Below are 25,376 nucleotides of genomic sequence, written 5' to 3' on the forward strand. Positions count from 1 at the left end.
CATTCCACCAGCTCCCCTCCCCCCCATTCCAACTAGGACTCCAGAACCTACTTCACCAAACTAGAGCAGCCCTCCCAGCCGGATGGACTGGAGGGAGGGGCTGGAGCTGGGGAGGGGCGGAGGAGACGAGGAGAGGGAGGGTAGGGAGAGGGCGGAGTCTGTCCTGGAGGCCAATAAGGACCCTAGAAGCTTCCCCGCCCCCCCCAAGTCCCCGCCCTCAGGAAGAGCAGTCGCCGCCATGGAGGAATATCAGCCCCACCACGAAGAGGTACCGCCCCTCCCCATTCAGGGGTCTTTGCTCCCCTCCACTGCTGTTCCCTGGGACGCCTCAGATCTTTCTCCCCCTAGCGAGCAGATTCCAGTCCGTTCTCCGGACTGACCCCTTTGCCTGTTCCGAGGGGTTCCGGGAGCTAGACTGGATTGAACCGGGCAGGGCAGGGCGGGGCTGGGGGCGCGCGCCTTGAAAGGGGTCTCGTGCCTCTCGGGGGAGGGACGCTTCTGGACTGGAGCACTGGCCGACCTGCTGGCGGAGAGAGGGGGGAGGGGCCGCCTCCCTTTTGGTCTCCGGGCGCCCGGTTCCCCTGCGGCAGGGCGTGGTCGTTACTGTATCTTCCGGAGCTCTCCTGTACCCAAACCTTCTTTCCCTCCCCCAACCTCTCCCCTTTCTTCCCCCTCCCAAACGAAATTGACGCCGGCGTATTGGAGGTGTCCGAGACGGGACGTCCCCCCTTCCCCCACTCCTTTGGGATGCTCTCTGACAGTCTGGGGCGCGGAGGGGTTGGGTGCCCAAAGTTTTACATGGGGACTAGCTGAGGCTGAGGAAGCAATTGCACTTATCCCTGGAGCCCTGACCCGCCGGGGGCAGCCTGGGGTGTCTTAAGCTTCCAGATGATAAACCTCAAAATTTCTCTTTTAAAAAAATTTATTTTTCCGGGGAGTTGTGCCTACTCATTTAAGATTTCAGCTTTAGAAATCGAGAAAAAAAAAAAAAGCCCAGAAGTAGGTCCCCAGTCCTACTTTTTTTTGTTTTGTTTTTCTAAGAGACTTTGTATCCCTGACTTTGAATTTCGATTTGTTGGCATGCGCACGAGCAGTGGAGGCTTTCATCATGAGACTTAAAATGGCATTTATTTGGCCACTTTGGTAGTGCAGTGGATAGTAGAAAACCTGAGTTCAAATGTGGATGCAGACACCTCCTGGCAGTATGACCCTGGAGAAGTCATTAAAAACGGTTTGCCTCAGTTTCCTTAAATGTAAAATGAACTGGAGAAGGAAATGGCAAATGACTGTAGTAACTTTGCCAAGAAAACCCCAAGAAGGGTCAGGAAGAGTCAGATGTGAGTGACCCACAACTGGGTCACTTTCAGAACCAAGCAGGGGGCAGAATCCAAGGTGTAATAATCTCTCATTCTCTCTCTCTCTCTCTCTCTCTCTCTCTCTCTCTCTCTCTCTCTCTCTCTCTCTCTCTCTCTCTCTCTCTCTCTCTCTCTCTCCTCCCTCTCCCTCTCCCTCTCCCTCTCCCTCCCTCCCCCCCCCTCTCTCTCTCTTTTTTTTTTTTTTTTTTTTTTTTTTTTTTTTTGAGGTAATTGGGGTTAAGTGACTTGCCCAGGATCACACAGCCAGGAAGTGTTAAGTGTCTGAGATAAAATTTGAACTGGGGTCCTCCTGAATTCAGGGCTGGTGCTCTATCCACTGCGCCACCTAGCTGCCTCTGGTGTAATAATCTCGAGTTGAAACTAAGGATTCTCAGAGAAATAGAAAAATCAAGCCTTCTAAACTTAGTTGATAAGAGTTTAGTTTCATTCCATTCTCTGCAGTGTATTTTTTCTTAATTTTCAATAGTATTTTATTTTTCCAAGTAATTGTAATTAAAAATTCCAAGTAAATGTAATTAAAAATTGTAAGTAAAAATTTTCAACATTGATTTCCACGAGACTTTGTGTTACAAATTCCCCCCCCTCCTCAGCAGCAAGCAATCTCATATAGGTTAAACTCATACAATTCTTCCAGATATTTCCATATTTGGCATGTTATCTGTGGAAAATCAGAACAAAAGAAATAAAAGTCAGGAGAAAAACAAACAAAAAACGTGAAAACAGTATGCTTTGATAACACATTGAGTCCTCACAGTTCTCTCTCTCTGTTTGAATGTCATCTTCAATCCCCAAGTCTATTGGCATTGCCTTGAATCTTGTTGTTGAAAAAAGCCAAGTTCATCACAGTTGATTGTTACATAATCTTATTACTGTGTACAATAGTCTCTTGATTCTGTTCACTTCACTTAGTTTCAATTCATGCAAATCTTTCCAGGCTTTTCTGAAATCAATCTGCTTGTCACTTTTTTTTCCCCTGAGGCAATTGGGGTTAAGTGACTTGCCCAGGAAGTGTTAAGTGTCTGAGATCAAATTTGAACTCAGGTCCTCCTGACCAGAGGGCCAGTGCTCTATCCACTGCGCCACCTAGTTGTCACTTCTTAAAGAACAATAATGTTGCATTACATTTACATAATTCTCCAAATGGTGGGCATCCATGCAGAGTATTTTAAATAGAAAGTTTCAACCCTTTAATCTACACTTTTACTCTTTTTACAAAGTTTTCAAGGAATTATACAACTTCCATATCTATTCATTTATTTCCCCTGAACTAACAAAGTATTAAGTTAATAGTACACTTCTGAACACTTATGTAACTAAAATATTTGTTGATTGACATAGAAACAAATCTATGGATTTTGGACTTGGTAATCTACCAAATCATTTGCATTTGTAAAAATCATATGATTCAATGATAATCTAGAGTCATTAAATATTTTGAAAATTTCAGTTTATATTTTATTCCTTTAAAGCTCTCTGATCATTTAAAACTTGTTCTTATAATTCATTGTTTTAACAAATCACATAAAGAAAAGGCTAAGCAGCTGCAAATTATTCAATTGGTTTGTAAGAGTACAAATAATTAATTATAAAATAGCAAAGCAGGCCATTCTTAATATTTACTCTGAATGATCTACCATCTAATCTATGTACTCCTTGCAACTGTGCAAATAATTTTTTTTTTTTTTAATACTGTGTTAATCTTGTCCCTTTCCTCCTAGTGCACTAAGAACCTTCCTTTTCATCTCTTGACAATGAAAAAATACTAGTGGAGTATGTGGGCTTTCTATCAATCATTCCTCATTACGACTATGTTTGGCCCATCTTTTCCATTCATACATATGGATGGTATCCTTTCTAGCATTTCTCTTGCACAACTCTTGATTGGTAAGAAATTTAATTAATTATACTCACCATCAACTCTGTTTCTTTTTTGGTGACTCACACTTTTAATCTTCCATATCTTGTGTAACCAGTAGATTTTTGATATTTAAAAATGGGCCTTTGTTTCAGAAGCTTGGGGATCATTAAAAGTAGTGTATCATTTTAGAGAGGCAATTCAACTTATTTCCTTCCTCCTTTTTAATTGTGAATTCAGTTTATTGTCTATAAAATTTTCTTATATGTCTATGAAGATTAAAAAAAAAAAACTTGTGAGACACACACACAGCTCTTGAGCTGCCCTATAAATAATCTTTTTCTTTTTTTAATATAAATGTTCTTTTTTATTGTGAACCTAACAATCATTAACACATTTCAAAAAATAAAGCAGAAGACTGTATGAGAAACAATTTCATAGGTTCAGTTTTTAATTTATATCCAAATAATTTAATATTTATAATTAATTTAGATAGTTTTAAACTAGGTGATAGCATAATTGCTTTATTACCTATTCCAAATAATAACAAATTGCTGTTTGTGTATCCTCCTGTACTTGTATGCATTAAAAATGTTTTACTTTTAACTCTTTAAAAAAAAATCATTTGTCATTGCTCACTACCCCATCTTAGCTCAATTATAGCTTCCCTTGTGACATGGAAATAGTCCAGCAAAATAAATCAACACAGTGCCCATCCCTGAGAATTGATGTCACATTCTGTACCTTTCTGCCAAGAAATGAGAGCTGTGCTTCATTATTAGTTTTTGAAAGCATGATTGATTGGTATTTTGTTTTGAATTCTAAGGTCTTTCAAATAGTTTTTTCTTCATAATGGAAAGCCAAAACTTTCATACTCTCACATTTACCTTTATTTCCATGGGGACTAGTGGGGCCATATAAGATAATTATGTTGACTAGGAGTTTGAAGTAAAGTTTTTAATAGAATATCGTTCAGACTAAGCTGTGCCCCTTCCCTCATTCTTCTCAGTCTCCCAAATCAAGGGCATTTCATTACTATAGCCTCAGCCTGAATGTTTTTAAACATATTTTCCATTTTCCTTCTTTCTCCCTTTCTTCTTTGCATTTTAAAATGCAGCCATAACCTTTCACTTATACTGGAACTTTTCCTTATGTGTTTGTTGGATTGTACGCAATACAGAAAAGGCGTCTTATCTTAAAAGTAGAATAATAACTCCTTATTGTATCAAGTGTACATTTCTTAGCCTGACATTCTAGACTTCTTTAATGTAGTTCTTCTCTTTCACCTATCTAGTTTTATTCCCCATTACTCCTAAACAAGAGCTCTTTGCTTGAGTTATTCCTGGTGTCCTGACCTACCCACAGACTATTAAATTCTTTTTGAACTCTTTTTTTCTTGTTATTCTTTTCTGTATCAGTGCTCAAAGCTTTCTTCCCTCCCCTCCACCATATTAATATATGACACTATTGGATAGAATACTAGGAATCAGAAACATTTGGATTTAAATCTCTAATCTTTGTGAAATCAAATAATCCCTCTGAATCTCTGTTTCCTGATCTGTAAAATAGGAATATTTGTCTCACTGGGTTCTTGGCAAATTTTGTAATGCTATGTAAATGAGTGCCAGTTGCGAGGACCTCTAGCTACCCTTTTTTATTAAAGACCTTCCACCATAAAGGAAGCACACCTTTATTCCTCTTCAGTGAACTTCTTTGGTCTGTGCCAAACAGTTAAGTACTTTAAATATTGGGGTTGGAAGGGGCAGTAAAGATGACTTAGTTCAGCATCCTTATTTTATAGTTAAGGCAAGTAAAACTCAGAGAAGAAAATTTAATTGAACAGTCAATTTGTTCAAGGTTATATATAGCCAGATACAGGCAGATTTGTATTCTCATAATGTTTTAATAAGTCATTTATGTAAGTTTTGTCATGCAGCATGATCATAATCATTTTTTAAAATTCTCCCTAAGCTCATTTACTGATTGGCATGTAATAGATACTTATCTTTCTATTTGACTGCTGCTTTGAAAGGAATTGGCCAAAATTGATCAAACTGATTACTTCAAAGTAAATAGTTTGAAAAGAGCTTACTTTTGTTTTATTTATTTATTTATTTTTCTTTATTTATTTTAAACTTACATACAAAATAGAAAGACAACTTTACCATGTACACAGAAAAACATAAGAGAGCATTCAAAACATAAAGTAATAGATTTCTATTCCAAGAACACATTGTTTTTTTTTTTTAATTTTATAATTATAACTTTTTTTTGATAGTACATATGCATAGGTAATTTTTTACAACATTATCCCTTGTACTCCCTTCTGTTCCGAATTTTCCCCTCCTTCCCTCCACCTCCTCCCCTAGATGGCAGGCATTCCCATACAAATTAAGTATATTATAGTATATCTTAGATACAATATATATGTGCAGAACCGAATTTTTGTTGTTGTTGTTGTTGTTGTTGCAAAGGAAGAATTGGATTCAGAAGGTAAAAATAACCTGGGAAGAAAAACAAAAAATGCAAACAGTTTACACTCATTTCCCAGTGTTCCTTCTCTGGGTGTATGTAGCTGATTCTGTCCATCATTGATCAATTGGAACTGGATTAAATCTTCTCTATATTGAAGATATCCACTTCCATCAGAATACATCCTCATACAGTATTGTTGTTGAAGTGTATAATGATCTCCTAGTTCTGCTCATTTCACTCAGCATAAGTTGATGTAAGTCTCTCCAAGCCTCTCTGTATTCATCCTGTTGGTCATTTCTTACAGAACAATAATTCCATTCATATACCACAATTTACCCAACCATTCTCCACTACAAAAAGGGCTGCCACAAACATTTTGGCACATACAGGTCCTTTTCCCTTCTTTAGTATTTCTTTGGGATATAAGCCCAGGAGTAGCACTGCTGAATCAAAGGGTATGCACAGTTTGATAACTTTGGGCATAATTCCAGATTGCTCTTCAGAATGGTTGGATTCTTTCACAACTCCACCAACAATGCATTAGTGTCCCAGTTTTCCCACATCCCCTCTAACATTCTTCAAGAACACTGTGTTCAGAGGTGTCCATCTTTTCTTTGCTTCCTTGTAGGTTTTCTTTTGTTTTATGCTCTACCTTTTTACTCTATTTTTTTTTTCCCTTTTTTCTCTCCCTTACTCCCAAAGGCTACAATTAAATGTAGAGATACATTCTCTATGTAAGACTATATGCTTGTTTATCCTGTTTTTCTGAAGGTAAGTAACATTTTCCTTCATAAGTCCAAGTCTCACCATATTTTTCTAATTCTACAAAATCATCATTTCCTACCCACAACAACATTCCAACTTTATACTGTCTAGTTATTTTAAATAGTCTAAAATAATATTAATTTTGTAGACATTGAGTAGTTTCTATTTTTTTTTTCTTTTGATTAAATGTTTTAGCTTTAACTTTGAGATCATGATACTAATCCAGCTATTTTTTCATAATAAATTCTGGCCCTGCTATTTATTTTTTTGTTTGTTTGTTTGTATCTCTTTTTTCCTGACTCTTCTGACTTCTACCAGCTTTACTTCTACCAGCTACTTGCCCTTCTATTACTTAACCTACCCCCTCTCCAAAACTCCTTCCCTTATCCTTTCCCCCCACATTTTATCCTTGCTCTCATTTTACCTAAATTAAGTCTTTTATAACCTTCCAAATATATATTATTTCCTCTTTATCCCATTCTCTTTAATTTACACACTATCCCATTCCCACCTTCTTATCTTTTGTACCACCTCCTTGTCTTATTCCCCCACCCTCTTATTTCTTTATAAAGTTAGAAGACTTTCCCTCCTTCCAAATGCATATATTCTCTCATTTACTGAGATCTGATAAGAGTAGGGTATTGTTTCCTCTTTAACCCAATGTGAATGGGATTCCAGAACTACAAGCTCTCTTTCCTCCTTTAATTTTTTTTATTATTTGTTCTGGCACTTCATTTTTATAGTTACTCATTTTACCTTTTCTACATCAGACATGATGTGATTTTAGAATCACATGGTGCATTCCTGTGCTATAATTTGTTTAGCTGTTCCTCCAATTGATGAGTATCCTCTTAATTTCCAATTCTTTGTCATTCAAAGTTCAAAAAGAACTGGTAAAAATATTTGTACATATGGATCCTTTTTATCTTCCTTTGATCTTTGGGAGACAGAGGTAATAATAGCATTAGTGGATTTTGCAGTTTGGTGAATTTGAGGACATAGTTCCAAATTACTTTTTTACACCATTTCACAGCTCCAACACTGCATTTGTGTGTTTGCTTTCTAATATCTCCTCCAAAAATTGTCACTTTCCTTTTCTGTCATATTTGTCAATAAGATGGGTATTATGGAACTTCAGAGTTCTTTTATTTTGCATTTCTGTTATCATTAGTTATTTGGAGCATATCTTCATATAAATTATTGATAGGCTTGGGTTTCTTTATTGACATCTATTTGTTCATATTCTTTAATCACTTATAAATTGCAGGCAGTTACTAACTTCTGAACAAGAAAAAATATCCCCCATGGATGTTTTGTATAATTTAATTATTTATTTCCAGATATTGGGAAATTATGTTAAATATCTTATGTTCTCTATTTGCTGCTGCTTTAACAATTTTCCATCTTAAATTATTACTATCCCTCCATTTTACCACCTCCATCATTTATACACACATACATTCACACACACACACACACACACACAAATGATGCATACCTACACACATATCAGGGGAAAAGAATATCTGACTTTGAAAACTTAGTACGGTATAAACTTCTAAAGATAATCCCTTTTTAAAGGATTTACTTATTTTACAAAAAATGTTTATAACAGTTCTTTTTGTGAACTAGAAAGTAAGGTGATGTCTACTAATTAAAAAATGACTGAACAAATTATGGTATATGAATGTAATGTAGTATTTTATTCTAAGAAATGTTGAAGGGCATGCTTTCAGAGAAACCTGGAAAGAGTTGGATAAACTAATGAAGAGTAAATTGAGCAGTACTTGGATAAGAATTTATGCAAAAGTAATAGCATTATAAAGAAAAAGAACTTTTAAAGATTTAAAAACTCCAGTCAGTGCACTGACTGATTTCATATGTTTTGATATATTGTGATGGGCTCAGTGCAGATTGAGAAATTTTTTGTCCCTGACCAATTCAAGATTTTAATTTACTTAATTATTAATATTTCTTAAGAAGGATTTGTTTTGCTTATTTCTTCCCCAATAAGGAGGAGGTAAGAACCAACTGTATTTTAATTTAATTTAAATTTTTAAAACAGCATCATTTCTCTGATCAATAATGATTTACAGCATTTTTTGATCTGGATATATATACACACACAATTTCTTCATCAGAAAACTTCCTGTTCATATCCTTTGGTCATTTATCAAATTGGTGAATGGCTTGTATCCATTTATCAGAGCTCTTTATATATTTGAGATGTAAAATCTTTATCTGAGATAGTCTAAAATTTTTTCCCCTTAATTTTCTGCTTTCCTTTTGATCTTGGGAGCAGAGAACACTAGTATCCAAAGGGATATACCAGGAAACACCTTCTTTTACTTTAAAGTGGCATTTGAGCAGAGCTTTGAAAGAAGTGAGAATAAGTAATTCAGGGCATTTAAAATATAATTCAATTTTTTAAAAGTTTAATTTATATACAATTTTTTAGGATTGCTTAGTGCATTGATTTGGTTCAGAGAACCTGATTTTAAATGTTACCTTTTTCTCTTCCCTGTGTGACCTTGATCAAATTATTTAACCTCTCTTGTCCCTTTTCCTTACCTATAAAATGAAGGGATTGGAATAGATGGTTTCTGAGATCCAAATCTTTTAGCGTATGCAAGTATGATTTTATAAATTAAAAACAATTCTATATCCCCAAACATTTTATCTTTATCATTTTTTTTAGATTGGCTTCAATGCTGATGAAGCACACAATATTGTGAAAGAGGTAGGTAATATATATTTATTCATTGCATTCCATTGTGACAATTGATAGTTGTTTTGTTATAATTTACTTCCTTTGTAATTTTTTTATATATATATATATATATGTATTTTTTAAAAATATTAGAAGCATTATGAAAAGGGTCCAAAGACTATACTCCATAAGCTAGGAATAGTTTTTATGTTTTAAAAAACATTCTTAGCTTATGGACCATACAACAGCAGACACTGAGCCACATTTGGCTTATGAGCTAAATTTTGCTGACTCCTGCACTAGATGATCATAACACAAAAAAGGTTAACTCCTGTTGTATAGAAAAACAGTTGATGAACTTGGAGTCAGTAGCTCTGGTTAAAAAGAATGATTACATGTTTTTTGATCATTGGTTTTTATATTTATATATATATATATATATATACATACATACACACATATATATGTATATGTATATATATATATATATATATGTATATAATATGTAATAATCTTCATGTATATATGATAATTTGAAGTATACCTAGCATTTATATAAATATATTGCTTTGATGTTTGCAAAATGTTCACATATATCACCTTATTTAATCACAGCAACCTGTGAGTTATGTGCTATCATCATCTGTATTTTACAGAAGAACTAAGGTTTAAGGAGGCTGATTTGCCCAGAGCCACAAAGTAGTTAAGAATCTGAGACAGGATTTGACTCCAGATCTAGCCCCAGCCTTTGGGATCCCTAGCTATGTCAGTATATATGTTTAACATGTTTAGTTTTCTTAGAAAAATATTTGTTTTGGGTAATCTTTTGCTATTTCTATCTTAATTTGCCTCTGTAATCAGTACTGATTCTTTGTTCTCCTGTACTTTTAGTGTATAGATGCTATATTGGGCGGTGTGGATTATAATCAGAATAATGTCAACCAATGGACTGCAGCTATAGTGGAACAATCCTTAACACATTTGGTAAAGTTAGGGAAGACATATAAATATATAGGTAAGTAGTAGGGTCTGTATTCACTAATTTACTCTTTTTGCATGAAATTTACAGCTTTCCCTTTCAGATCCTTGAAAGGCTCTGTGATCTCTTTGATTTGGGAGTTCCCTCCAACAATGCAAATTATACCCGATTGATAACTGCTTTTTCTGTTCTAGTCTTTTATTCTTTCAAAATCTCACTATAACCAACATACTGAAGGCTTTCTTCACTTTTTCCTGGTTAGAGCTATGTAATGTGATCATCATACTTGATGTGTGATCTCTCCATCTTCTCTTCCTATTATACAATTCTTTGATGAAATCCCTTACAGTTTTTCTTGGAGTTCCTCATTGATTAGGTGATGTAACCTCATACCCATTGTTATCCTCTTTCTTCCCCTGCTTGTAACAATCATCTTTAGTTCTTTGGAAGCTGTGGTGTAACATTTTTCATTGCCATATAACAATATTAATAAAATGCTATTTTTGAAAAGATAAGCTTTTGCTTTCATGGGGAGCTTGAAAGTTTTGCAATTTCCCAAAAGAAGCCATATCATTTTCTTCTTCCTGTTTGTTTAACTCTGAGCCCAACTCGTCCATCTTTATTCTCTATCCCAGATAAACATACTGGTAGACAAGCTCTGTAGATCAACCCCCAAAAGCATATTGAATTTTGGGCAGTAGACATTTTACGTCTATCATTACAACATCATCTACAGGGAACCCATTTTCAAATTGGATACTGGACTGTATCTCATTCACCACAGTGGTGAATACCTTTGATGAGCATATAGTCTCTGTTTCACTTCTTGTCTGATGTTCATTATTGAACATCATATTGAATTTTTTTTTCAAGGAATCTTGCATGATTATGATGGCAAACTCCCTGCTATAAAACATAACATTTTGTTTCACTATATTAAATGCTTTTTTGGGGGGCTTTATATTCTCCACATCTTTTAATTAACTATCAGATGGCAAAGATATAGTCCATTTTGAATTTCACATGAGAAGTTTTGAGCTCCTACTACTAGTGTTCAAAGTCTTGTGTGTAAATTAGAAGCCTTCAGTTCTCTTTTTCATAAACCATACTTTCTCATGTACCCTTCCCTAATCCCTCTTAATCAGGTGTGATATCTCCTTCACCTCAATCCTTGTATCAATTTAATTATAACTCCCCTTTAACTCTTAACATAGTCTGAATTGCATTTTATTTACTCCACTATATTGTAAATTCCTTGAGATGGGAGCCTACTGTTGTTTATTTATATTTGTATCCTCAACAATTCCTTGAGCTTAATAGCTCTTCAGCAAATATTTGTTGAAGGAATGAATGAATCTGTTAATCAAATGGTATGAAACTTTTCACAGTTCCTCTTGTAGGTTATGCAAAAAAATTCAAAGCCTCTCCCTACACATGAAACTAATTTAGTATGTGAACAGCCTTAAACTTTTTCTATACTAATATTATCTCCAACAGTACTACTATCCTCAGCACTACTACTACTCACATTATATGGAAATGACTCTGCATCCTCAAAGGCTTTATCATGCAAAGGCTTTAACCATAGCAATTTATATTGAGAAAAAAAAAAAAAAAAGGCTTTGAATGTGGATCTAGTAACATTAACTATATGTTATCCAAGGTCCAGCTTTGCTAAATGTGGAGAGGTTCATTACTAGGTTGGCCAAACAGTGATATATTGTTTGGTCACAGCAATTCTTGAAGACTATCTTATGGGTCAGAGAGGGATGGAATAATCATACCAAAGAAATCATAAATTTTTGAAGTATTAAATTATTGAAGTAAACTAATATGTTTTATTATTTTCTTTATCTACTCACTATTTGTTCTGTTATTCATTATTTTTGTAGATTTCATATCTATGAAATCAAACATTACTTTGTTAAAGGTATGAAAACTTCATGTATCTTTTTTTTTAATCTTTTTCACTTTTGATTTTATTTATGCATCTTCTCTTTGTTTTTGAGCTCACTCATTTTGTGTCTTTATCTTTTAGTTACTTGTGCAGTGATGCAAAAGAGTGGATCTGGTTTACACACAGCCAGCTCATGTTTTTGGGATACTACATCTGATGGTAAGAACTTTTAATAAAAGACATTTTATCAAAGTACAATCCATATAAAACAAAATAGTCCACTTTTGTTACTTATTCAGTGCATTTCTTTTCTGTTTTTATTATATTACATAGTATAAGAGTGGTAAGATTCTAAAAGGGGTCATAGTACAGAATTATTTTATACATACTGGGATTTTCCTTATCTAACTTCAGTCAGATGCTGCTGGGGGTTAATAAGGACAAAGTTGAAACTTTGCCTCATCTACCAGGAACACTGGCTCACACATTATCTCTGTTCTGAAAGAGTCTGCCATTCTTTGAGAATGGAATTTTTCCAAGTGTTTAGGTGCATGGGCATCTAGATGGTCCAGTAGATAGAGCACTGGCTCTGGAGTCAAGAGGTCCTGAGTCCACACCTTTATTAGCTGTGTGACTGAGCAAATCACTTAATTCATGGTTCCCTCAATCCACAAGGTAAACGGTTTCCCCCTGCTTCTGAATGTGGCAAACCAATGCCTATTGAGCAAAAACTTGGCAGCTTTTGAAGTGGCTTATGAGTTTACCTGGACAGATTCAGACTTTTCCAGGGAATGGATGACTGTGGTAACTGGTAGCAGCTGACTGAATAAGGGAATTCTATTCTCAAAGTAGAATTCAGCAGTATATTTGTAAGGTGGTTCAGATATTGTAGAGGGCTGAAACTCCAAAAAGGTGTGCTTGAATCAGACAACTGAGCACTTAAGGCTAATTACCTATTGGATGCCAGACAATGACTCTATTAGAATATATTTGGATAAATGGCTCTTCTCACTATTGGTGTTTGCTGAATGTTTGGTGTTAAGATAATTATAGGCAAGGATTGGAGGGTGGAGGGAGAGAGGCCAGAAGTACTTGGTGTCAGGATGAGGAGGAGAGAGGCTGGTGACTCTGGACTCCAGAATCCAAGATACATGTTTGGCAAGCCTTGAGGCAGTTTGCCTACTTACTTCACTTCTCCCCCTAAAGACCAAGAACTTTATCCTGTTTAATATATGCAAAGTATATACAGTATTCAGGAGAAAGATGGACTTGGATGATGAAGTGGGGGCGGAGCCAAGATGGCGGAGAAGAAACACACGACTCAGTGAACGTCCTCACTCCCTCACAACCAATTAGATAAATTAAGTCTCAAAATTAGCTCAGGACTGATAGATACCACAAGGACTGGAAGCACGACTTACCAGCTGAAGAGAATCTGGAGTTTCAACAGGAAAGGTCAGTTCTCAGGGGAGGAATAAGAAAGACCAGCACAGACGGTGGGGTAGGGGCACACTGCGCCCATTGCGCTGGGAGGGGCTCTGGGATCAGAGAAGCCACTGAGGTAAAGGAATCTGGCACAGGCTGTTAGCTCTTCTCTGCTAATTATTTAGCAGTTCAGAAGAGAAAGCCAAAATATTTTAAAACTCAGATTAGATTTCCCCCCCCCCCCCCACCCTGGGGGTGACTCGGCAGACTCGGCACCAGGGGGTGTGGCCTCAGCTACCTCCTGAGAATAGTTAAGAGACTGACAAGTGGGTGGATACGGCCCAAGGCAACACACACTGCCTAGCTTAGCTGGAGGGAGTGGAACTCAGCTCCAGGAAGTCCCAGAGAAGCGGAACCTTTGAACTAGGGACCGCGGTTTCTGGCAGACACTTCCAGTTTGAGTGCAGGGGCTTCTCACGTCACCTGCTGCAGACATCCACTCCCCACCCGGACACATAGGCTGAGCTTCTTGCTGTCTTCACTATTCTACGCCCTCAAAGCACAGCAGTGCTAATCACCTCTGAGGCACTTCCAGGGAGGGGGTGGGGAACTCTCTCCCAGAGCTCTCTCTTAGCGCGGGCGCAGGGGCCGCTGCATCCATCCGGTCTGGGAGGAAGCTGGTAAAGAAGTAAATAATTTCCTACCCCAGGGACAGACCCCAAAACATTTTTTAAGTATGAGCAAAAAAGCTAGAAAAACTATAGATTCCTTCTATACAGAGAAAGAGCGGGTATCCAACCCCGAGGAAGTTAACAGCAAAGATTCAGAAGATAACAACCTAAAGGGGAACGATTCCTGCCCCCCATCACATAACTCTCTCCTAGAAGAAGCTCTTAAGAAATTGAGGGAGATCGAAGAAAAATGGGGCAAGGAAAGGGAAGTTATGATAGAGAATAACAACGTCCTGAAATTGGAGTTGGAAAAAATAAAGAATTCACAGGAGATGCAGGGAAACAAAATTAGTGAATTAGAAAAGGTTAAAAAAACACAGGAAAGTAGGATTTCTGAATTGGAAAAGATAAAAAAGTCTCAAGAAAATAGAATTTCTGAATTGGAAAAAGAAAATAATTCTCAAAAAAAAAAAATTAGGGAAATGGAAAAAAATTCAATAGAGCAAAACAATTCATTTAAAAACGAAATTGGGCATTTACAAAAAGAACTAAAAACTGTGAAAGAAGAAAATAACTCCTTAAAAGTCAGGATGGAACAAATAGAAATGAATGATTCACAGAGAACCCAAGAATCAGTCAAACAAAACAAAAAAAATGAGAAGCTGGAGAACAACGTCAAATACTTACTGGGAAAATCTATAGACCTGGAAAATAGATCTAGGAGAGATAATCTGCGGATTATTGGACTTCCAGAAAACTATGACCAAAAAAAGAGCCTAGATTCTATTTTACAGGAAATTATCAAAGAGAACTGTCCAGAGATAATAGAAACAGAAGGGAAAGTAGATGTGGAAAGAATTCATCGAACTCCTTCTGAAATAGACCCTAAAAAAAGAACACCACGGAATATTGTGGCTAAGCTGCAGAATTACCACACAAAGGAGAAAATCCTGCAAGCAGCTAGAAAAAAACAATTTAAATACCAAGGTGCCACAATAAGGGTCACCCAAGATCTGGCTGCCTCCACATTAAAAGATAGAAGGGCCTGGAACCTGATATTCCGTAAGGCAAAAGATCAAGGACTGCAACCAAGAATGAACTACCCAGCTAAGTTTAGCATCTTTTTCCACGGAAGAAGATGGTCATTCAATGAAACAGAGGAATTCTATATGTTTCTAAGAAAAAAACCAGACTTAAACAAAAAATTTGATCTACATCCACAAGACTGAAGAGAAACAGAAAAAGGTACACAGAACCCTTGAGAACTGTAACTCTGTTGTGGGTATATAAAAAATACTCAAGGATAATTTGATTTTACTGATATAAAAGAAAAAAAGGGGGGTGTAGTAAAGGGAAGGAGGTCGGTTCAGAAAAAGGGGAAGAAGTGATAAAAAGAGGGAAACTACATCCCAGGAAGAGACATAGAAAATACACCATATCTGAGGGAACTTAGTGAGGGGGAGAATCATTGTGTGAATCTTACTCTCATCAGAAGAGGCTCAAAGAGTAAATAATTAACATATTTGTTTTTCAGAGAATTTTCTCTCACCTCATTAAAAGGGGGGAGAGGAAAAGGGAAAAGGAAAAGGGGAATAAGTGAAGGGACTTGGAGGGAGGGGGGAGGGATCCTAAAAAAAAAAAAAAAAAAAAAAAGAGGGAGGGTTGCGCGTCACAAGGGGGGTCTGTAAATTAAATATCGGGGAGGGGGATCAGGGGGGTCAAGGGAAAAAAGCATAATCTGGGGATAATACGATGGCAGGAAATACAGAATTAGTAATTTTAACTGTAAATGTAAATGGGATGAACGATCCCATCAAACGGAGACGGATAGTAGATTGGATCAAAAAGCAGAACCCTACAATATGTTGCCTACAGGAAACACACTTAAAACAGGGAGATACATACAGAGTAAAGGTAAAAGGTTGGAACAGAGCCTATTATGCTTCAGGTAAAGCCAAAAAAGCAGGGGTAGCTATCCTTATCTCAGATCAAGCAAAAGCAGAAGTAGATCTCGTTAAAAAAGATAAGGAAGGAAACTATATCCTGCTGAAAGGTAGCATAAATAATGAAGCCATATCAATACTAAACATATATGCACCAAGTGGTATAGCATCTAACTTTCTAAAGGAAAAGTTAAGAGAACTGCAAGAAGAAATAGACAGTAAAACTATAATAGTGGGAGATCTCAACCTTGCACTCTCAGATTTAGACAAATCAAACCACAAAACAAACAAGAAAGAAATTAAAAAAGTAAATAGAACATTAGAAAAACTAGGTATGATAGACCTTTGGAGAAAACTGAATGGCAATAGGAAGGAATATACTTTCTTCTCAGCAGTTCATGGATCCTATACAAAAATTGACCATATACTAGGACATAAAGATCTCAAAATTAAATGTAGGAAGGCAGAAATAATAAATGCCTTCTTCTCAGATCACAATGCAATAAAAGCTACATTCAGTAAAAAGTTAGGGGTAAATAGACCAAAAAGTAATTGGAAACTGAATAATCTCATCTTAAAGAATGACTGGGTGAAAGAGCAAATTATAGAAACAATTAACAATTTCACCCAAGATAATGATAATGATGAGACATCATATCAAAATCTTTGGGATGCAGCTAAAGCGGTAATAAGGGGAAATTTTATATCTTTAGAGGCTTATTTGAAGAAAATTGAGAAAGAGAAGATTAACGAATTGGGCTTACAACTTAAAAGGCTAGAAAAAGACCAAATTATAAACCCCCAACCAAAAATTAAACTCGAAATACAAAAATTAAAAGGAGAAATCAATAAAATTGAAAGTAAAAAAACTATTGAATTAATAAATAAAACCAAGAGTTGGTTTTATGAAAAAGCCAATAAAATAGATAAACCTTTGGTAAATTTGATCAAAAAAAAAGAAAGAGGAAAATCAAATTGATAGTCTTACAAATGAAAAGGGGGATCTTTCCACCAATGAAGAGGAAATTAGAGAAATAATAAGGAGTTACTTTGCCCAACTTTATGCCAATAAATTTGATAACTTAAGTGAAATGGATGACTTCCTCCAAAAATATAGGCTCCCTAGATTAACAGAGGAGGAGATAAATTGCTTAAATAGTCCCATTTCAGAAAAAGAAATAGAACAAGCTATTAATCAACTCCCCAGGAAAAAATCCCCAGGGCCAGATGGATTCACATGTGAATTCTACCAAACATTTAAAGAACAATTAGCCCCAATGTTATATAAATTATTTGAAAAAATAGGGGATGAAGGAGTCCTACCAAATTCCTTTTATAACACAGACATGGTACTGATACCTAAACCTGGTAGATCGAAAACTGAGAAAGAAAATTATAGACCAATCTCCTTAATGAATATTGATGCTAAAATCTTAAATAAGATATTAGCAAAAAGACTTCAGAAAATCATCTCCAAGATAATACACTATGATCAAGTAGGATTTATTCCAGGAATGCAGGGCTGGTTTAATATTAGGAAAACTATTAATATAATTGACCATATTAATAATCAAATTAATAAGAACCATATGATCATCTCAATAGATGCAGAAAAAGCATTTGACAAAATCCAACATCCATTCCTACTAAAAACTCTTGAGAGTATAGGAATAAATGGATTATTCCTTAGAATAATCAGGAGTATATATTTAAGACCGTCAGTAAGCATAATATGCAATAGAAATAAACTGCAACCTTTCCCAGTAAGATCAGGAGTGAAACAAGGTTGCCCACTATCACCATTACTATTCAATATAGTACTAGAAACGCTAGCCTCGGCAATAAGAGCCGAGAAAGAGATTCAAGGAATTAGAGTAGGAAATGAGGAAATTAAACTATCACTTTTTGCAGATGACATGATGGTATACTTAGAGAACCCCAAAGACTCTGCTAAAAAGCTACTAGAAATAATTCAAAATTTCAGCAAAGTGGCAGGATACAAAATAAATCCACATAAATCCTCGGCATTTTTATATATCACTAACAAAATGCAACAGCAAGAGATACAAAGAGAAATTCCATTCCAAACAAATGTTGATAGTATAAAATATTTGGGAATCCATCTACCAAAGAAAAGTCAGGAATTATATGAGAAAAATTACAAAACACTTGCCACAAAAATAAAATCAGATTTAAATAATTGGAAAGACATTCAGTGCTCTTGGATAGGCCGAGCGAATATAATAAAGATGACAATACTCCCCAAACTAATCTATTTATTTAGTGCTATACCAATCAGACTCCCAAGAAACTATTTTAATGACCTAGAAAAAATAACAACAAAATTCATATGGAAGAATAAAAGGTCAAGAATTGCAAGGGAACTAATGAAAAAAAACTCAGAGGAAGGTGGTCTAAGTGTACCTGATCTAAAGCTATATTATATAGCAGCAGTCACCAAAACCATTTGGTATTGGCTAAGAAATAGACCGGTAGATCAGTGGAACAGATTAGATACAAAGGACAAAAAAGGGTACATCTATAGCAATCTAATCTTTGACAAACCCAAAGATTCCAACATTAGGGATAAAAATTCATTATTCGGAAAAAACTGTTGGGAAAACTGGAAATTAGTATGGCAGAAATTAGATATGGATCCACACTTAACACCATATACCAAGATAAGATCAAAATGGGTCCATGATTTAGGCATAAAGAGGGAGATAATAAATAGATTAGAGGAACAGAGGATAATCTACCTCTCAGACTTGTGGAGGAGGAAGGAATTTATGACCAGAGGAGAACTAGAGATCATTATTGATCACAAAATAGAAGATTTTGATTACATCAAACTAAAAAGTTTCTGTACAAATAATACTAATGCAAACAAGATTAGAAGGGAAGTAACAAATTGGGAAAATATTTTTAAAAACAAAGGTTCTGACAAAGGTCTCATTTCCAAAATATATAGAGAACTGACCATAATTTATAAGAAACCAAACCATTCTCCAATTGATAAATGGTCAAAGGATATGAACAGACAATTCTCAGAGGAAGAAATTGAAACTATATCCACTCACATGAAAGAGTGTTCCAAATCACTACTGATCAGAGAAATGCAAATTAAGACCACTCTGAGATACCACTACACACCTGTCAGATTGGCTAAGATGACAGGAACAAATAATGACAAATGTTGGAGGGGATGTGGGGAAATTGGGACACTAATACATTGCTGGTGGAGTTGTGAAAGAATCCAGCCATTCTGGAGAGCAATCTGGAATTATGCCCAAAAAGTTATCAAACTGTGCATACCCTTTGACCCAGCAGCGCTACTACTGGGATTATATCCCAAAGAAATACTAAAGAGCGGAAAGAGACATATATGTGCCAAAATGTTTGTGGCAGCTCTTTTTGTTGTAGCTAGAAACTGGAAGATGAATGGATGTCCATCAGTTGGAGAATGGTTGGGTAAATTGTGGTATATGAAAGTTATGGAATATTATTGCTCAGTAAGAAATGACCAGCAGGAGGAATACAGAGAGGGTTGGAGAGACTTAAATCAACTGATGCTGAGTGAAATGAGCAGAACCAGAAGATCACTGTATACTTCAACAACGATACTGTATGAGGATGTATTCTGATGGAAGTGGAAATCTTCAACATAAAGAAGATCCAACTCACTTCCAGTTGATCAATGATGGACAGAGGTAGATACACCCAGAGAAGAAACACTGGGAGGGGAATGTAAATTGTTAGCACTAATATCTGTCTGCCCAGGTTGCATGTACCTTCGGATTCTAATGTTTATTGTGCAACAAGAAAATGATATTCACACACATGTATTGTACTTAGACTATATTGTAACACATGTAAAATGTATGGTATTGCCTGTCGTCGGGGGGAGGGAATAAGGGAGGGGGGGTAATTTGGAAAAATGAATACAAGGGATAATATTATAAAATATATATATATATAAAAAAAAAAAAAAAAAAAAAGAAAGATGGACTTGACAATCTATCAAGGAGAAAGATGGCCAAATGGGAAATTAATTGTACTCCATTATAATTAATAAAGAGAGTGAATTGAATCAAGGATATTTAGAGTCCATTACAGTGAAGAATTTGATCTGTTTTTGTCAAATTATCTACTTCCATCATGTTGATATTCTGATCATGAGATTCAGTTGGACTCATGTATCCAAAGGTATCAATGAACTGTGTCAATATTGATTTCGGCCCAGGCTATAGAATGCCAGCTCGATTGCCTTTCTTGGTTGTGTAGTAGTGAGCATAATTGTCTTTCAATTAGGTTTTTGAAACAACCAAGAGCAAATTGTATATAAGTGGATCAAGGACCACCAAAATTCCTGAGAGTTTAGATGGAAGAGGTCATCCATGATCCTACTAGCCCATTGTAACAGAAACATAACATTTCTGCCTATTCATTCCAGAAGGAACACATGAGACAGCATTTTAGCTTTGTGGAGATGGATTTCCTCTTTGAAGAGTGAACAGGATTTGAACTCAGGTCCTCCTGAATTCAGGGCTGGTGCTCTATCCACTGTGCCACCTAGCTGCCCTGATAAATAAAATTTTAAACTATTTTTAAAAAGACAATCTAGTCATTCCAGTGGAGTATCATTTTATTAGGTCAGATTTACCATCTCATACAAAAATCCATGTGGATTGATTTGGAGGATATAATCTAAATCAGAAAATTAAAGGATTTTTCACTTAATCACAAAATCTTTTGAGGTTTTAAGTATCTTTATGTAGAGTCCTTCTTCCTTGGCAGTGACCATCTGAGCTTGTTTATCACTAGTTTCAACAATGCCTGCAGCTGAGACTGGAGGTTTCATGATTCTACTTATTTGTATCGTGGCAGTAATATTAACATCTTTTGGAAAATACATAATGTTACAATTAGCTGATACGGGTAAACCAAGGTTTTGCTGATATTTTGGATGGTGCCATCAGTTCATCCCTGGGCCAAGTCTTGTTAAAGACCAAAGATAATTTATCTAAGGTAGGAAATAAATGACTGGGATTAGGAGAAGGGCTAATGGAAAAGTTTTCTGAAAAGAGACCCAAAATATATGGAGAGTTAAACTATATATTTGTATTTCTTAATAGGTGATAGGGACTTTAGAGTGGGAAAAAGACATTAGAGAACATAGCCCAACTCCTTGTTTTTATTAAATAAACCTACCCAAAAGAGATTAAGTTGTTGAGAAGTTAAATGGTTTAGCTGAGGTCACTGGAATTTGAACTCAAGTTTTCTGGCTCTGCTCTAAACTTGGGGATCTAGCAATTATACCACAATTACCTACTTTTTTAATAGGTATACATTAGTCAGCCAGCTTCGTGAGCCTATTCTGTCAACAAATTTTCTGTGCTTATTATTTAAAAGGCTGTCTTACATATTGACATCACCACAACCATCCAGGTCTCTGTTAATCCCTAAATACTTAAAGGCATTTAAATACTTGAAATAATTCAAATGTAAACCTATATTTCTTGGTCATTTTGATGTTTTCTGGTATTTACTTTTTTTTTTTTTTTTAATCTTTTCAGGAACGTGTACCATAAGATGGGAGAATCAAACTATGAACTGTATCGTCAATGTTTTTGCCATTGCTATTATCCTGTAACTAAATGGGAATAGTATACCAGCGCCTTTAACATAAGAAATTATCAAAATGTTCTTGAATAAAACTATTCATAGTATTATTTAATTATCTTATTGCACTAGAAGTGAAAGTTTGCAATTGGCTTCAGAACAGTAAAAACAGAGCAATGTAACTAACTAATCTTCGAGCTCAAAGCATACTTTTAATAATCATTTGCCTAGTAAGAAAATATCAGACCCAGAAAAACAAGACATTAAAATGTCTAAATACTGTATTTATGTTTGCACCAGCCTTCCATTAATGCTGTGTATCCAGGATGGAGGGGAGGGAATTATGTTTGGTATAATAAAGTTCTCTGGAGTTGAAAAAATAGAATTCTATCTTTTTAGTGTGTATATAAATTAACCCAGGTTCTTAGTTCAATAATTATCAGTGCCTCATTTAGTCATACATGCAAAATACTATAAGTATTGTATGTTTTTCTTTTTTTATGAAGTACTATTATATAGTAACTAGAATTAACTTTTTTCAAAGTAATTATATAATGATTTGTTGCCTTTCATTTCAAAATTCCAAGTTAATCATTGAACAATATTGGTGGATTGATTTCTCTAGCCCAGTAAAGTTCACCATAGAATAAGAACAGATATCTTAATTCATTAATAATTGTTTTTTCAAATCATTCATTCTGTGTTCAACAAATATTTTTTTGATTACTCACTATGTACGTATCCTGTTCAGTTACCACATTGTTGGTGCCTTCTCCCAGTTTGGAAATTGTAGCATTTATAATTTGAGTTGTAGACATGGGAATAAAAAGCATTTGGTCTATAATTTAAAGTCTATAAGACATTGGCATTTAATTAATTTTAAGAGCAAAAATAAAATGAACAGAAGCCATGTAGAAGTTAGAAAAAATTAAGTTCTTACAACAAGTAGATTTTATTTGCCATTGTAGATTTGACTTAGTGAAATATTCAAAGAAAGATGGGATAAATATGCACATTTAATTTTGCTCTTAGTTTTCGTGACTAGTAAGTTGTATTTATTGTTTTGATTATAAACTGTCATTTGTAAATCACTTATATGATATTTAAAATATAGAGAGTAAGTTATAAATGTAAAATGTACATTCATTAGCAGGTTATGTAATAACTCAGGGCTTGTGAAATGTAGAAAAAATATATTGAGAAGTAAAGACTTCAAATTAGCATACACACAGCTGGGTTACCAAATGGCGAAGTCAATCTGCTGTCTAAGCAAGAAATGAAGTTAAAAATGCAAATAGTCTTTTAAGACTGATTAGATCTTTAAAGTGAAAACTAAAACATTAACATTGAATTTTTTTAAGAAGGGCTGAGTGATAAATAGTAAAATATTAATGGGGCATAAGGTGGTGATATGTGCATGTTCGCATTTTAGCTATATATAGCAAGGACAGTTTTAAGAACTTAAAATGAATATTAGAAAAAGTTAAGTTCAGTTTAAATGCAGTAGTGTACCTCTTGGTAAATTAAAATTTATCTCATAACTATTACTTTGATGCTATTTTTCTTGTACTCAAAGATTGTACTAGAGTGATCAAAGTACTAGTGTAATTGAGTGGTCATTGAATCTCAGTTTCTTAAAAAATAATCACAGAAAACATATGCCTTGTAAAAAACCTGTTTAAAAGAATTTGCTTGATACTATTTCTGTAGCTAAAAGATAATAAAGATTGTCTGCCTTACCTGTGTTTTTTGCTTTCTGGATGCCCATAGTCTGACTGAAAATAAACTATTATACTGTTGTACAACATGCTCAGCAGTGGAAATAGAAACTGTTATGTGTATATAAATACACACAAGTGTGTGTGTGTGTGTGTGTGTGTGTGTGTGTGTGTGTGTGCGCATATGTACATATATATATATACACATGTATGTGCTAATTTTAAATGACCATGTGATTTGAATTGAAGTTGAACTCTTAACTAGAACAAAATTATATGCCCTTCTATTTTTTTCTTTTTGCTCTTTAACATTTTACATAAAACAACTCAGTAAAAATTCTGTAGCTACTTTCTTAATCCATGTTTATAGGAAGAGCTTTCTATTTTCTAACATATAATTAAGGTTTGTGTTTGTTTTTTAATTAAGAGGTTTAAATTTGAAAAATTAGGATAGTAACTGAGCTTTAACTATACGAGGCTTTAATAATATGTCTTTAAATTACTATCATCGGGTTCTCAAGAATGGATATCTCTACATTTTCTCTAGTAAAAGTATTCTATTGTCATTCTTTGCTACTAATATGTTAACTGCCTCTAATAAGTGGATATTAGAAGGAAACAGAATTTTTTTAATTATAAAAGAAGAATTCTAACAAGAAACTCTAGAAATGGAATGAACTGCCTTTTTATGTAATGACTGGGGGTTATTAATGTAGCCTAGATAGTTACTTGTTAAAGTGGTAATAAGGGGAATTCATATATCCAGTAGGGGGTTGAACTAAATCATCTCTAAGACCCTTCCCAAGTCTAAGAACTAGGTTGCAGACTGAAAAAGAAGAGGTGAGTTGTAGGTACATAGCTTTACAGACCACCTACCCAGTTGAAAGGAAGCTTGATATAATTGCAGGGATACTGCTGTAGAAATCAGAAATCAATAATACTGTTTAAGGCTCAGCTTTTGAAAATTTATGGGACTCTGGATAAGACATTGATGATTCTTAATGTCCCTCTCAGTTCTAAAATTATGTGGTAAATTGTGTTCACCAAGACTAATACAGTGAAAGAATACTGCATTTGGAACCCCCCCCCCCCCAAAAAAAAAATCCATTTTTTTTTTAATATACCAGTTTTTGAATCCAACTTCAAAGTCCTTAACTATATGCTAATCTCTGTTTATCTGTCCATTGATTAGACTGGATATCTTCTAAGGATGCTTCTTGATCCAAATCCACAATAGAATTTAACTACCTTGACATTTGCTGGAAGACTGAGCTTCAAGGAAAAAAAAGAGGAGCTGGTGACATCTGACTTTCTTTGTTCCCATTTTCTCTCTTTGAAGGTAGAAGAAGTTTACTCTGGATCTAATTCTAAACAAAAAAGAAGGAACTAGGTAGTGAAATGGAAGTGTGAAAAAGTGACTATCATCTTTGATTTGGTATGGGCAAGAAGATTTGTGGATATAGAGGTATCCAGGGCCTGGGGCCAATAAAAAAGATGGTTCAAGAACAATTATGAGTGTTCAGAAATGAAATTTTGACAATCACCAAGAATTCAATAATCATTGTGCCAGGCACTGTGCTAATACTGGGAATACAAAGGCAAAAATACTATCATTGCCCTCAAGGAGTTCATCTTCTATTGGGGGAGACAATATACAAAAATGGTACTTATAAATATATAAAATGTAAATGATAAATCTCAGCAGGAAAGCACAGGAGGTTTAGCACAGGGAGGAAGGTCCAAAAGTCAGGGCAGCAACAATTATAAATGATGTTGAAGAAAAAAAAGAGATATCCATAAAAACCAATGGATAAACAAATTTGAGAAAGTGAAAATATCAGGAAAAATTACTTTGACAATTATATATTAGAGAGAAGAAAAAAAAAAAAACTTGAGGAAGAGAGATTAATTAGAATTCAGATGGGAGAGTAAAGCCTGAA

The 25,376-nt window shown here is 35.1% G+C and overlaps 1 protein-coding gene across 1 annotated transcript; it reads left to right on the plus strand.

Annotated features, from left to right (window-relative positions):
• Positions 1 to 201: 201 nt before the first annotated feature.
• On the plus strand, positions 202 to 23,457 carry DYNLT3 (dynein light chain Tctex-type 3). The gene is made up of 5 exons (XM_074300844.1): positions 202 to 268; positions 9,170 to 9,211; positions 10,073 to 10,196; positions 12,199 to 12,276; positions 21,673 to 23,457. The coding sequence occupies exons 1-5, from the start codon at positions 239 to 241 to the stop codon at positions 21,747 to 21,749; spliced, it is 351 nt and encodes a 116-aa protein (XP_074156945.1). The 5' UTR covers positions 202 to 238; the 3' UTR covers positions 21,750 to 23,457.
• The last annotated feature ends 1,919 nt before the right edge of the window (positions 23,458 to 25,376 follow it).

Source organism: Sminthopsis crassicaudata, chromosome 3, assembly GCF_048593235.1.
Source record: "Sminthopsis crassicaudata isolate SCR6 chromosome 3, ASM4859323v1, whole genome shotgun sequence".
Lineage (NCBI taxonomy): Eukaryota > Metazoa > Chordata > Mammalia > Dasyuromorphia > Dasyuridae > Sminthopsis > Sminthopsis crassicaudata.

Bases quoted from the DNA above. Each gene is read 5' to 3' on its own strand.
- DYNLT3 (XM_074300844.1), top strand. From the start codon at position 239: ATGGAGGAATATCAGCCCCACCACGAAGAG. The intron at 9,212-10,072 runs GTAGGTAATATA...CTGTACTTTTAG, and splicing joins CACACAATATTGTGAAAGAG to TGTATAGATGCTATATTGGG. The intron at 12,277-21,672 runs GTAAGAACTTTT...TAATCTTTTCAG, and splicing joins TTGGGATACTACATCTGATG to GAACGTGTACCATAAGATGG.